The sequence below is a fragment of the Scyliorhinus torazame genome, chromosome 17, assembly GCF_047496885.1.
Source record: "Scyliorhinus torazame isolate Kashiwa2021f chromosome 17, sScyTor2.1, whole genome shotgun sequence".
In the NCBI taxonomy this organism is placed as follows: domain Eukaryota; kingdom Metazoa; phylum Chordata; class Chondrichthyes; order Carcharhiniformes; family Scyliorhinidae; genus Scyliorhinus; species Scyliorhinus torazame.
The window spans coordinates 110,866,758-110,882,161 of NC_092723.1; the positions used below are offsets into that span (position 1 = coordinate 110,866,758).

The 15,404-nt window shown below is 51.3% G+C and overlaps 1 protein-coding gene across 1 annotated transcript in view; it reads left to right on the top strand.

Annotated features, from left to right (window-relative positions):
* meiob (meiosis specific with OB-fold) overlaps nucleotides 1-15,404 on the top strand; it is a 261,266-nt gene that overhangs the window by 151,638 nt on the left and 94,224 nt on the right. The window contains exons 7-9 of the mRNA XM_072479797.1: nucleotides 9,872-9,972; nucleotides 10,999-11,051; nucleotides 11,162-11,257. Of these exons, the coding sequence (XP_072335898.1) occupies nucleotides 9,872-9,972; nucleotides 10,999-11,051; nucleotides 11,162-11,257 (250 nt within the window). The remainder of the gene's footprint in view (nucleotides 1-9,871; nucleotides 9,973-10,998; nucleotides 11,052-11,161; nucleotides 11,258-15,404) is intronic.

A 15,404-nucleotide genomic window follows, 5' to 3' on the forward strand; every position in this document is an offset into this window, starting at 1 on the left:
TTCATCTCATTGGTCCATACACTCGCCACGGGGACCTCGTACAACAGACGCACACATGCCACAAACTCCGGTCCAAGCCAAACCTTCCCAGGACCTCGAATAGGTACTGTCACTCCACTTCAAATGCCTTCTCCACATCCATAGACACCACCACCTCCGGCACCCGTCCTCTTGACGGGATCATGATCACATGCAATAATCACTTTATATTATTCGAGAGTCGCCTGCCCTTTACAAAGCCTGTTTGATCCTCTGCAAACCAGGACATATCCTTCCATCCTCCCCGCCACTAACGTAGTCGGCACTTTTACTGTGTTTAACAGTGATATGGACCTGTATGACCCACATTCTAACGGGTCCTTCCCTTTCTTTGGTATAAGCGTAATCATCGCCTGTGTCATTGTCTCCGGCAGCTCCCCCTTCTCTAGTGCCACGCTAAATACCCTCAGTAGGTGTGGTGCCAATTCCGCCGCAAACCCCTTATAAAATACCGCCAGGTATCTGTCCAGCCCTGGGACCTTCCCAGACATCAACCCTCTTATACCCTGCATTACCTCCCTCAGCCCAAAAACTCCTCTAGCGTCTGCCTCCTCTCTTCATCCAGCTGCGGAAATTCCAGCCTGTCTAAGAACCGCCCCTTATACTCCTCTTCATCGCCCGGGTCCGCCCTATACAGTTCCTCATAATATCCCTAAATGCCTCATTTATCTTCCCCGGCTCTGACACCACCTCCCCCGTCCCTGTCCGTACCCTCAAAATTTCCTGAGACTTGGCCTGTCTCTGTAACTGATGTGTCAACATGTGGCTTGCCTTCTCTCCGTATTCACCCTGCACCCCACTTGCCCTCTGCAGCTGCCTAACTGCCTTTCCCGCATCAACCTGTCAAACTGTCCCTGTAACTTTTTCCTTTTCGTCAATCCATCCGCGATGGGGGCCCTCAACTACTCCCTATCCATCTCGACTGTCTCGCACAATAATAGTTCGTACTCTCTCCTTTTCCTATATTTGTGCGCCTTGAACGAGATAATCTCCTACCGAGCCACCGCCTTCAATGCCTCCTAGAATGTGGCCACCAATACCTCCCATTTGGCTCAACTCCACATAGTTCTTAATCAGCGAACGCACCTTATCATAAAATCTTCTGTCTGTTGACAAAGAAGAAGGAGTATTTCCCCCCCACCCCCCGGTTCCTAAATCCCCAAGGGTCCACCATACCCATCCTTTCATGGACCCTCCCAGCTCCTTTGCCACCCGCAGCCTTCCCATTGACGTAGGGCTCGACCTGTCCACCCTAGGCTCCAGCACACGGTTAAAGTCCCCTCCCATAATCAACTGATGTGTGACAAAGTCCGGAATTGCTCCTAACAACCCCCTCACATCATCCCAACTTGGTGCGTATACATTCACCAACATCACTGGCGTCCCCTCCAACCATCATATATCTCCCACACGGGTCCCTCACTTCCTTCACACTCATAAACACCCCATATTTTTACTCAGCAGAATGGCCACCCCCGTGACTTTAAGTCAAACATCAAGGGAAATACCAGGCCCACCCATCCCTTTCTTAGCCTGACCTAGTCCCTCACGCGGAGGTGTGTCTCCTGCAGATATGGCCAACCCGCCTTCAAAGTCCTTGGGTGCGCAAAAACCCGAGGTCGCTTCACCGGCCCATTGAGCCCCCGCATGTTCCATGTTATAAGCTTTACCAGAGGCTTACACCTTCATTCCCCTCTACCATCCGCCAGCCTACTCTATTGGCTCTGTCCCCTTTGATTTCGCCGTGTACAGGGCCCATACAAGATGGCCCCCTTTTTCGCCCCTGACCACGATCCTTCTTCAACCCTGCCAAGTCACATCTCCCTCCGCCACCTCACTTCCATTCACCAGTATTCCCTGCAAGCGAGGCATCTCCTGCCCGAAGGCTCCTCCTATTAATCCCCCCGTCCATCCACCCATTCTCTCTTTGATCTGTGTAAGAGGCTACCCGTGGACCTCACACTCCCTGTGGTAGTCACCACTGATGTATATATTAGGTGCTTTGTGGTAAGGCCCTGTACTACAGGTACGGGGGTAGTTCCCTGCCTGCTTGCTCCGCCCAGTAGGTGGAGTTTAAATATGTGTGCTCCTCGTCCAGCAGCCATTTTGCCAGCTGCTGTAGGAGGCCACACATCTTAGTGTAATAAAGCCTCGATTGCATCCAACTCTCGTCTTTGTGTAATTGATCGTTCATCAATTTATTACACTAAAGTTTTCAGAAGATGGACCTCCGCATCAAGCCAGATCGCCTGCAGCTGGATCCGCAATCAGGCAACGCCAAAAAGGACTTTGAACATTGGCTAAACCATTTCGAAGCTTACATCAGGTCTGCACCAGACCCAATGCCGGAAGCTCAGAAGATTCAGATCCTCTATACGCGGCTGAGCTCCAACGTCTTTCCACTTATCCAGGACGCGCCGACCTACGAAGACGCCATGGCGTTACTGAAGGAAAACTACGCTTAGCGGACTAACACGCTCTTCGCCAGACACATCCTCTCCACTCGTAGTCAACTTCTTGGTGAGTCAGTGGAAGATTTCTGGCGTGCTCTAATTCCCCTAGTCAGAGACTGTGACTGTCAGGCCGTCACGACCACGGAACACTCAAACTTGTTCATGAGAGACGCTTTTGTTACGGGGATAGGGTCGGATTACATCCGCCAGCGCCTCTTAGAAGGGGCCACGCTCGACTCGCAGCAACCAAAAAGCTAGCGCTCTCGCTGACGGTCGCTTTGCGCAACATCCAGGCCTACACCCCCAGCCGCGTGGCCCACCCCTCCTACGCACAGTGGACTCCGCAGACGGCCGCCCCATTGGGGACCCCACTCAGCCAATCCCACGCCTGTGCCGCGCGGCAGCCAACCAACCCGGGGGCCCCAAATGTTACTTCTGTGGGCAGCCAAAACACCCCCGACAACGCTGCCCGGCCCGGAGTGCCCTTTGCAAGGTCTGCGGCAAGAAGGGACACTTCGCTGCGGTGTGCCAGGCCCGTGAAGTCGCTGCTATTTCATAGAATTTACAGTGCAGAAGGAGGCCATTCAGCCCATCGAGTCTGCACCGGCTCTTGGAAAGAGCACCCCACCCAAGGTCAACACCGCCACCCTCTCCCCATAACCCAGTAACCCCACCCAACACTAAGGGCAATTTTGGACACAATTTATCATGGCCAATCCACCTAACCTGCACATCTTTGGACTGTGGGAGGAAACCGGAGCACCCGGAGGAAACCCACGCACACACGGGGAGGATGTACAGACTCCGCACAGACAGTGACCCAAGCCGGAATCGAACCTGGGACGCTGGAGCTGTGAAGCACTTGTGCTATCCACAAGGCTACGGTGCTGCCCACCCATATTGTTCCGACCCCCCCACACGTACGACCAGTGGGCGTCGCCATCTTCCCCTCCCCGGACCACGTGCGCCCTGTGGGCGGCACCATTTTGCTCGACCCCCACTACGTGCGGCCCGTGGGCGCCGCCATCTTGTCCTCCCCAGGATCATCAGGCGCCACCGTCTTGTTTCCCCCACGACACATGCGGCCCGTGGGCGCTGCCATCGTACCAGGACCCATGCCCCCTGGGCACCCCATCGTCTGCTACCATCGACGACCAGCCTCGGTCACGATTGACCAGTCCTGCCCACGCAACCTAGCAACAGCCTCTACCAATGTGAAAATTGATGGGCATGAGATCTCCTGCCTGCTGGACTCCGGGAGCATCGAGAGCTTCATCCATCCCGATACGGTAAGGTGCTTTTCCCTCGCGGTACTCCCTGCCAACCAGAGAATCTTCCTGGCCTCTGGGTCCCACTCCGTGGCTATCCGGGGGTACTGCATAGCCACTCTCACTGTCCAGCGCATGGAGATCAGCGGCTTCCGCCTCTATGTCCTCCCCAACCTCTGTGCTGCCTTGCTACTCGGCCTGGACTTCCAGTGCAACATCCAGAGCCGAACATTGAAATTCGTCAGGGCCCTACCACCCCTTACTGTGTGCGGCCTCGCGACCCTAAAGGTCGGCCCACCTTCCCTATTTGCAAACTTAATCCCAGATTGCAAACCCGTCGCCACCAGGAGCATACGGTACAGCGCCCAGGACAGGACCTTCATCAGGTCCAAAGTCCAGCGACTGCTTCGGAAAGGCATCATCGAGGCCAGCAACAGCCTCTGGAGAGCCCAAGTGATAATTGTGAAAACTGGGGAGAAACACAGAATGGTCGTGGACTACAATCAGACCATCAATAGGTACACGCAGCTCGACGCGTACCCCCTCCCACACATATCTGATATGGTCAATCAGATTGCACAGTACCGGGTCTTCTCAACTGTCAACCGAAAATCCGCCTACCACCAGCTCCCCATCCATAAGGCGGACCGCCCATACACTGCCTTCGAGGCAGATGGTCGCCTTTACCACTTTCTTAGGGTTCCCTTTGGCGTCATCAATGGGGTCTCGGTTTTCCGACGGGAAATGGACCGAATGGTTGACCGGTACGGGCTGCGGGCCACTTTCCCGTACTAGACAATGTCACCATTTGCGGCCACGATCAGCAGGACCATGACGCCAACCTTGCCAAATTTCTCCACACCGCCACTCTCCTCAACCTAACTTATAACAAGGAGAAGTGCGTGTTCAGCACGAACCGCTTAGCCATCCTCGGCTGTGTTGTCCAGAACGGATTTCCGGAGCCCGATCCCGACCGCATGTGCCCCCTCATGGAACTCCCCCTGCCCCAAGGCCCTCAAACGTTGCCTGGGGTTCTTTTCTTACTACACCCAGTGGGTCCCAAATTATGCGGACAAGGCCCGCCCACTCTTTTTCCCCTAACTGCCGAGGCTCACCAGGCCTTCAACCGTATTAAGGCTGACATTGCCAAAGCCGTGATGCACGCAGTCGACGAGACGTTACCATTTCAAGTCGAGAGCGATGCATCAGATGTCGCTCTAGCCGCCACCCTCAACCAGGCAGGCGTGGCATTCTTTTCACGAACCCTCCGGAATTCGGCATTCCTCCGTCGAAAAAGAGGCCCAAGCCATCGTTGAAGCTATGCGGCATTGGAGGCATTACCTGGCCGGCAGGAGATTCACTCTCCTCACTGACCAACGGTTGGTAGCCTTCATGTTTAACAACACACAGCGGGGCAAGATCAAGAACGATAAAATCTTGAAGTGGAGGATCGAGCTCTCCACCTACAACTATGAGATTTTGTATCGCCCCGGTAAGCTCAATGAGCTCCCCGATGCCCTATCCCGAGGTACATGTGCCAGCGCACAGGTGGACCGACTCCGGACTCTGCACGACAACCTTTGTCACCTGGGAGTCAAACGTTTGTCCCACTTCATCAAGCCTGCAATCTGCCCTACCCCATCGAGGAAGTCAGGGCAATCACCAGAGACTGCCAGGTCTGCGCGGAGTGTAAACCGCACTTCTACCAGCCAGAACGTGTGCGCCTGGTGAAGGCCTCCCGCCCCTTTGAACGCTTCAGCGTGGACTTCAAAGGGCCCTCCCCTCCACCGACTGTAATACGTACTTCCTCACTGTGGCCAATGAATATTCCAGATTCCCCTTCGCCATCCCATGCCCCGACATGACGTCTGCCACCGTCATCAAAGCCCTCAACACCATCTTCGCTCTGTTCGGCTTCCCCGCCTACGTCCACAGTGACGGGATCCTCATTCATGAGTGATGAGTTGCGTCAGTTCCTGCTCAACAAGGGTATCGCCTCGAGCAGAACGACCAGCTATAACCCCCGGGGAAACGGGCAGGTGGAGAGGGAGAATGGGACAGTCTGGAGGGCCGTCCAGCTGGCCCTACGGTCCAGAAATCTCCCGGCCTTCCGCTGGCAGGAGGTCCTCCCTGATGCACTGCACTCCATTTGGTCGCTCCTATGCACCGCGACTAATGACACACCCCATGAACGTCTCTTTGCCTTCCCCAGGAAGTCCACCTCCGGGGTGTCGCTCCCGACTTGGCTCGCAGCTCCAGGACCTGTACTCCTCCATAAGCACATATGACTCCACAAGGCGGACCCGTTGGTTGAGAGGGTACAGCTACTCCACACCAACCCACAGTACGCCTACGTAGCGTACCCCGACGGCCGCCAAGATACTGTCTCCCTCAGGGACCTGGCACCAACTGGTTCCACACACACACACCCCTCCGGCCCGGCGCCACCCTCCCTCCCCCGGCGCATCCAGCCGCAACCCTTGCCCCAGGTCAATCCGTCCTCCCCATGCCCACACCCGAGGATGAAGAGGATTTTGGCACGCTCCCGGAGTCACTGAAGACCAGATCGACACCGGAATCGCCGCCATCACTGCGGCGCTCCCAACGGCAGATCAAGGCTCCGGACCGACTGAATCTGTAACTTGATCGGAACTCTTAAAAAAAAAACATCATCCTTCTGTATAACTCTCCTCCACCCCGCTGGACCCAATTTCCTTTCTGTACTTTAAAACATCTACTTGCTTATAGTTCTCCACCACCCCCGCCGGACTCAATTTTAACAGGGGGTGAATGTGGTAGTCACCACTGATGTATATATTAGGTGCTTTGTGGTAAGGCCCTGTACTACAGGTACAGGGGTAGTTCCCTGCCTGCTGGCTCCGCCCAGTAGGTGGAGTATAAATATGTGGCTCCTCGTACAGCAGCCATTTCGTCAGCTGCTGTAGGAGGCCACACATCTTAGTGTAATAAAGCCTCGATTGCATCTAACTCTTGTCTCTGTGTAATTGATCGTGCATCATTCCCCACATCCAACATCACACGTCGCCTCCCCCCCAAAAAAAACACCACCACAGGCAGCAGAAGGGGGGGAGGGGGAGAAATTTGCCCCCTTACAAACTTTTTACCCCTGCAACAAATAGTCGATCCAATGAAAACCCTCCACCCAGGACGAAAAGAAACCTCCCCACCTTCCAACCCCACACTACCCATATCCACCGAACTCCATTGTGCCAGCTCCTCTGTCTCAGTTCTCCCCCAGTTTGTGCTTTTTAATGAAGTCATAGGTTGCCTCTGGTATTTCAAAATAATACTCCCGGCTTTCGAAAGTCACCCACAGTTTTGCCGGGTAGAGCACCCTGAACCTAATCTGTCATCGATTAAGCACCGCCTTGGCCCTGTTGAATCCAGAACATCTTTTTGCCAGTTCGCTCCAATGTCCAGGTTTATTTGCACCCCAATACGCCAACATCTTCACGCACAAGTTTGAACAGGACCTACTCACCGCACAGGACCTTCAACCGATGTTATACACCAGATACATCGATGACATTTTTTTCCTTTGGACCCACGGCGAAGAATCACTGAAACGACTACACGATGACATTAATAAGTTCCATCCAACCATCAGACTCACCATGGACTACTCTCCAAAATCAGTTGCATTCTTGGACACACTCGTCTCCATCAAGGACGGTCACCTCAGCACTTCGCTTTACCGCAAACCCACGGATAACCTCATGATGCTCCACTTCTCCAGCTTCCACCCTAAACACATTAAAGAAGCCATCCCCTATGGACAAGCGCTCCGTATACACAGGATCTGCTCAGACGAGGAGGAGCGTAACAGACATCTACAGACGTTGAAAGATGCCCTCGTACGAACCGGATATGGCACTCGACTCATCGATCGACAGTTCCAACGCGCCACAGCGAAAAACCGGACCGACCTCCTCAGAAGACAAACATGGGACACAACCGACAGAATACCCTTCGTCGTCCAGTACTTCCCCGGAGCGGAGAAACTACATCATCTTCTTCACAGCCTTCAACACGTCATTGATGACGATGAACATCTTGCCAAGGTCATCCCCACACGCCCACTACTTGCCTTCAAACAACCGCGCAATCTCAAACGAACCATTGTTTGCAGCAAACTACCCAGTCTTCAGAACAGTGACCACGACACCGCACAACCCTGTCATGGCAATCTCTGCAAGACGTGCCAGATCATCGACATGGATACCACTATTACACGTGAGAACACCACCCACCAGGTACGCGGTACATACTCGTGCGACTCGGCCAACGTTGTCTACCTCATACGCTGCAGGAAAGGATGTCCCGAAGCGTGGTACATTGGCGAGACCATGCAGACGCTGCGACAATGAATGAACGGACATCGCGCAACAATCACCAGGCAGGAATGTTCCCTTCCAGTCGGGGAACACTTCAGCAGTCAAGGGCATTCAGCCTCTGATCTCCGGGTAAGCGTTCTCCAAGGCGGCCTTCAGGACCCGCGACAACGCAGAATCGCCGAGCAGAAACTTATAGCCAAGTTCCGCACACATGAGTGCGGCCTCAACCGGGACCTGGGATTCATGTCACATTACATTCATCCCCCACCATCTGGCCTGCGAAATCCTACCAACTGTCCTGGCTTGAGACAATTCACACCTCTTTAACCTGGGGTTACCCCATCTCTGGATCCGTAAAGATTTAATCACCTGCTAATGCTCGCATTCCAAGCATTGTTTGGCATCTTTGAATTTGTCTATATATGTGTTTCTGGAACAGACCTCTTCATTCACCTGAGGAAGGAGCAGCGCTCCGAAAGCTAGTGACATCGAAACAAACCTGTTGGACTTTAACCTGGTGTTGTAAGACTTCGTACTGTGCTCACCCCAGTCCAACGCCGGCATCTCCACATCAGGTTTATTTGGACCTTGTTACCCTCCCATTCAGTTCAGTTTCTCCCTGGCCCACTGTAGGATCTTTTCCATTTCCACAAACCTGTGGAGTCTTACGATCATCGCCCACGGTGGCTCCCCTATTCTTGGCTTCTGCCTTAGAGACCTGTACGCTCTGTCCACCTCTGGGGCCTTCTCCAGAACCCCCTCCGCCACCTGCCCTGCCAGCATCCTTGAGACGTATCTCGTGGCACTCGTGCCTTCCACTCCTTCAGGCAGGCCGACGATACGCAGGTTCTGCCTTCTAGACCTGTTTGCCTGCACATTTGCTCTTAACGCCTTGCAATGGTCTCCAGGAGTCCCACCTCTGCTTCCAATGCCACCACCCGATCACTGTAGTCTGACATTACCCTCTACATCTCCCGGATCTGCGACCCCTATGCCTCCAAACACTTCTCAACCCTTTTTATCGCCCCTTCAGGGTTGCAACTGCCCCTTTGATGTCCTTCGATCGATCCTCTTGCATCCCCTCTCTTTGTTGACGAAACTCTTCTCTAATAAAAGCCATCAACTGTCCATCTGAGGCTTTCCAACCTGCACCAGCCCTTCCCCCTCTGCCATCTTTCCAATAGCTGCTGTCCCACAGGTCTCTTCCAGCTCCTTGGCCAGGTCTTTCACCTCCTGCTGTAACCAGAAGACATGCAACTCCTGGGGGGGAACTTCTCCTCACCTTCAACTTTCCCGTCAACATTTCTCCCGTTTTTAGGTAAAAAATGTTCAGTTCTACGCCTTCGAGCAGGAGGTACCCTATGTGCTACCACTTATCTCATGGCTGCTACTGGAAGCCGCTACCTCTAGACTGTTACCTAAGTACTGTTCTGGGCAGCCTCCCATTCTACCCTCTGCAGACCGGAGATCATTGAAAACTGTTGCCGTACGTAGCTAGGCTTGAGCAGGCTCGCACTTCAGAAATTCCCGTAGTGGTATTTTATGGCTTATTTTTATTCATTATTTTAACTGAAGCAACAACTTCCAGGGAACTATGTTGAAGTAGAATTCAGTTTAAGATTTAGATCTTCAATCCATAAAAGATCGAATCTTCAGGGAACTTCACTGTGACATTAATCCCTTGATGTTTATGTTGAAAATGTAATGATTTAATTACTGTATTAGTTTAAAGATTAGAAAAAAAAATTGTCTTCAGGTTGGAGAGCAGAAGCATTTTACTACCGCAGACAAAAGAAAAGGACAGCGATGTGAAGTAAGACTGTTTGATGAAACTGTACCATCATTCCTAATGAACTGGTCAGTATATTTTCGAACATTCAACAAATGTAGCTGAATAATTTTGGTAGTTGCTAAGATAGATTTGGATGGGCTGTTCAGACTATTTGTTATCATTTTTTTTTTCATTCTTTTAGATTATCAGCCCTAAAATCCAACTGAGTTCGGTGCCCTGAACTTCTTTCTGGCAACCACTTCCAGCTGTTGGTCAAGCTTTCTGATCACTGTCCCAAAATGTCATGACCCTGAACCTGTGCCCTTTGTCATGCTGCTCCATCATATCTGGAAGTATTGCTTGGAGCTTAATTAATCTATCCTATTAACTCTTGTATACTTCTGTAAATTCCACTTTGTGCCATTTTTTTAAGGCTGAGAAGTTTGAGCCTTTAAAGTTAATATAATTATTTCCTTTGATACCAGTGATCAGCCTCTTTGTACCCCTCTGCACCTTAGGCTCTAAATGATGCCTTTATGTAACGGCAAGCAAAACTAGTATATGGTATCAAGGCACCAGATGACCAAGGTGCTGCACAACTTAAATGTGATCTTTGGGATTTGAGCCTAATTGATTACTAGCATTTTTTTCTTTTATCTCAGATCTATAGTATTTGTAATTGTTATCAGTCTCGGTTTAGTTTTTTCACCCATTTCAGTTTAGAATGTTGAAACTTTTAGCTATGTCTCAGTTAGAATAGTTTATCGAACTTTCAAAATACAAGCAATACCAAATAGAGAGTAATGCTATGCAACATTTATTGATTCACATATTACAGCAAATTGCAACATAATATTTTATAGTGCTATTGATATTTCTCTGCTTTATAAATTTAATAGATAAAGATTTACACTGAATCTGAAATTAGTTACTAGAATAAATTGAGATTATTATTATTTCAACTCATGATGTTTAAAACAGAATAGATAACCCTTTTCCTACATAATAGTGATTAATTCTCTATCAGCAACGACAAAATAAGTGAATTTTTGTATGCTTTGGAGAAAGCACCCATTTTACGAGCTGACTAATTATATATGTAATTTCTACAGCTGGGATAATGAATCTATACAGCATGCACAGACATGGATACCCAAGGAAACAGGTATTGTATATGTAAATTTGTATAAGGTATATCATTCTTATTCTGAAATTAATAATCCTGCAGCAAGCTTTAAATACTTTATGTAGATTGGGTTTTTGTAACTCTTACAGTACTGTTCATAGCTGATGTTCGAGTAAATTATGATGGATTCCGCAACAGCATGGCTGCGACACTGATCGCTAAAACCATAATTACAACAAATCCTGGTAAGGTTTTTCAGTTTTTCTACATTTTTAATTATCTTGTAATGTCAGAATGGAAAATGAATGAACATTCAGATTGATTTTGTTTATGTTTCAAGAAATATCAATTATTTTTTTGCGATGGGAATGGAATATAAGGAGGTTTTGCAACAATTGTATAGGGAATATATGAGATCTGTGTACAGATTTGGGGCTCGATTCTCCGTTTTTGGAACAATTATCCACGCCATTGTAAAAACTGGCCTTTCACGGCAGAAAAACTGGTGTGAAAGGGCCACATATTCATAGCCCTGCAGGGGGCTAGCAGTGAACTGTTGGGAAGCTCGCAGCTTTTGCTGCAGATACGGGCCCCTGCACTTCCGGGTCAGAAGCTGCACATGAGCACGGCGGCGGCCTCCAGCAGTCCGCAGCCGCCACGCTAGTATCCCAACCTGCAGGACTACATTAGATCCATGCCGTCAGGACTTCGGCCGGTCGGGGGTGGAGAATGGCCGGTTGGGAGCGGGCCTCCAGCAATGGCCGCAGGTAGGCGATACGTGCCGCAGCATATGCGGGGCCTGGAGAATCGGGGAACCGGTGCTGGTTCCAATTTCGTGCGGCGAAATGGATTCTCCACCCCTGCACTGGTCGCGATTTCGGCGTCGGGATGCGGAGAATCCAGCCCTTGGTTTCCTTACTTGAGAAACAACATAATTAGAAGCAGTTCAGAAAAAGTTCATTTGACGGATTCCTGGAACAAGGGGTTCTCCCATGAGGAAAGGTTGGAGCTGTATCCCTTTAATTTTCTTTTCATTCGTTCATGGGATGTGAATATAACTGATTGGCCAGTATTTATTACTCATCCCTAATTACCCTCAAGAAGGTGGTGGTGAGCTGCCTTCCTGAACCGCTGCAGTCCATGTGGTGTGGGTGCTGTTAGAGAGGGTGTTCCAGGATCTTGACTCAGCAACAGTTAACGAACGGTGATGTATTTCCAAGTTGGGATGGTGAGTGGTGTGGAGGGCAACTTGCAGGTGGTGGTGATCCCATGCATCTGCTGCCCTTTTCCTTCTAGGTGATAGAAGTCATGGCTTTGGAAGGCACTGTCTGGATCTTTGGGGAGTTCCTTCAATACATATTGTAGATGGTACACACTGCTGCCACTGTGCACAGTGATGGACGAGGTGAATGTTAAAGGTGACAGATGGGGTGCCAATCAAGCAGGCTGCTTTGTCCTGGATGGTGTCAATATTCTTGAGTATTGTTGGAGCTGCACTCATCCAGGCAAGTGGAGTGCATTCCACCACACTCCTGACTTGTGCCTTGTAGATGATGGTCAGGCTTTGTGGAGTAAGGAGGTGAGCTACTCTCTGCAGGACTCCTACCTCTGACCTGCTCTTGTAGCCACAGTATTTATATGGCTAGTTCAGTTTTTGGTCAATGATAACCCCCAGGATGTTGATAGTGGGGAATTCAGCGATGGCAATGTCATTGAATGTCATGGGGCAATGGTTAGATTCTCTCATTGGAGATGATCATTGCCTGGCACTTGTGTGGTAAAAATGTTATTTGCCACTTAGCAGCCCAAGCCTGGATATTATCCAGATCTTGCTACATTTCGACATTGAATGCTTCAGTATTTGAGAAGTTCCAAAGGATAATGAGAGGTGATTATATTGAAACATGTAAAATTCTGAGGGACATTGACAGGGTGGATGCTGAGAGGATGTTACAACTTGTGGGAGAGACTAGAACTAGGGGACACAGTTTAAAAATAAGGGGTCTCCCATTTAAGACAGAGATTAGAATTTTTTTTGCTCAGAGAGGCATTTAGAGCAATGGAGTCAGGATAATTGAATAGTTTTTAAGGTTGAGTTATCTGGGTTCTTGATCACTTCCGGTTGCGGCGATGCGGAGCTAAGCCGCACGTTTCGGCAGCTCCGCGACAACGGACTTTTGGGCTCTCCAGAGGAGCCCCAACGGAGCTGTTTTGAATTAATCCCGTGTGGGAAGGTGCAGTAAGGTCCCCCCTTACAATTTATGGCCAAGATCAGCGGTGGAACGACGAGAAAAGAAGCCCTGGAGCAGAGACCAAAACGAGGGGGAAAAAGCAAGATGGCGGAGGGCGGAGAGCGAGCAGCGTGGGGGCCAGACCAACAGGAGTTCCTCAAACGATGTGTGGAGGAGCTGAAAAAGGAGATGCTGACGCCAATGCTGTTGGCGATCGAGGGGCTGAAAGAGACCCAGAAGACCCAGGCGGTGGAGCTTCGTGAGGTGAATGATAAAGTGAATACCAACGAGGACGAGATCCTGGGCCTGGCGGTAAAAATGGAGGCGCACGAGGCAGTACACAGGAGGTGGGCCGAGAGAATTGAGGTCCTGGAGAACAGATCGAGAAGGAAGAACCTCCGGATTCTGGGTCTTCCCGAAGGAGTGGAGGGAGCTGATGCTGGGGCGCATGTGAGCACGATGCTCTAGGCGCTGATGGGAGCGGAGGCCCCTCCGACCCCCCTGGAGCTGGAGGGGGCTCACCGGGTCCTGGCGAGGAGACCCAAGGATGATGAGCCGCCAAGGGCGATAGTGGCAAGGTTCCATCGCTTCGTGGACAAAGAAAGTGTGCTGAGATGGGCCAAGAAGGTGCGGAGCAGTAGATGGGAGAACGTGGTGATCCGAGTATACCAGGATTGGAGCGCGGAGGTGGCAAGGAGGAGAGCTGGCTTCAACCGGGCCAAGGCGGTGCTGCATAAAAAAAGTCAGGTTCGGCATGCTGCAGCCTGCGCGACTGTGGGTCTCTTATCAGGACCGACACCATTATTTTGAAACGCCAGAAGAGGCTTGGACCTTTATTCAGACGGAAAAACTGGACTCGAACTGAGGGGATGTGGTTGCGGGGGTAGATGTCGGTTGTATATGGGGTTGTAAATATGGGCAAAGAATACTTCATGGGTGGGATGATGGATGGGGGTGTGGGCAGAGTTCTGGTTAAAATTCCTAAAATTTCCCTTTTTTTTTCTGTTCTGTAGACGAGATGATGGTGATGGGGAATGTGGGCGTCGGTGCTGGAGGGAGGTGAGACTCGGGGATGGGGGAACTGGGACAATGACCGCAACAGGAGCTTCGCCATAGGGGGCGGGGCTGGTTCAGGAAAGCGCGGGCTTTTTCCCGCGCCAAAAAGGGGGGGGGGGGATGGAGGAAGGTAAGGAGGAGGAGAGACTCCCACACGGGGGAGATCAACGGGAAGGCGGGGGAAGCCGGGGTCAGCAGAAGTCAGCTGACTCATGGAAGTAATATGGGGGGAGCAAAAGAGCTAGATGTAGATCTAGCGGGTGGGGGGGGGAGGGAAGGGGGAGAGAGGGGGGGATTTTAGGGTTGCTGCTGCACTGTCCGAGGGGGAACTGAAAATGGAAGAGGTGGTCGGGACGGGGGTTCCCCGCCTGGGGGACTGGAGGGTGCGGGAGGTGCGAGCACGGGACTGGCCTAAGATAGGAGATGGCTAGTCGGCTGGGGGGGGGGGGGGGGTAACCCCCCAATCCGGCTGATCACGTGGAATGTGAGAGGCCTAAACGGGCCGGTTAAGAGGGCCCGAGTGCTCGCGCACCTAAAGGGCCGACGTGGTCATGCTTCTGGAGACACATCTGAAGGTGGCAGATCAGGTCAGGTTAAGGAAGGGATGGGTAGGACAGGTGTTCCATTCGGGGCTGGATACGAAGAATAGAGGGGTGGCAATATTGGTGGGAAAGCGGGTGTCGTTTGAGGCCAAGAACATAGTAGCGGACAAGGGAGGCCGATACGTGATGGTGAGTGGTAGATTGCAGGGGACAGAGGTGGTACTGGTGAATGTATATGCCCCGAAATGGGACGTTGCTGGATTCATGAAACGGATGTTGGGGCATATTCCAGACCTGGAGGTAGGGAGCTTGATAATGGGGGGGGGGATTTTAATACGGTGCTGGACCCAGCATTAGATCGCTCTAGATCTAGGTCGGGGAAGAGGCCGGCTGCGGCCAAGATGCTTAGGGGGTTCATGGACCAGATGGGGGAGTAGATCCGTGGAGATTTGCCAGGCCTTTGGCCAGAGAATTATCTTTTTTCTCCCACGTCCATAAGGCCTATTCCCGGATAGATTTTTTTGTTCTGGGCAGGGCATTGATCCCGAAAGTGGAGGGAACGG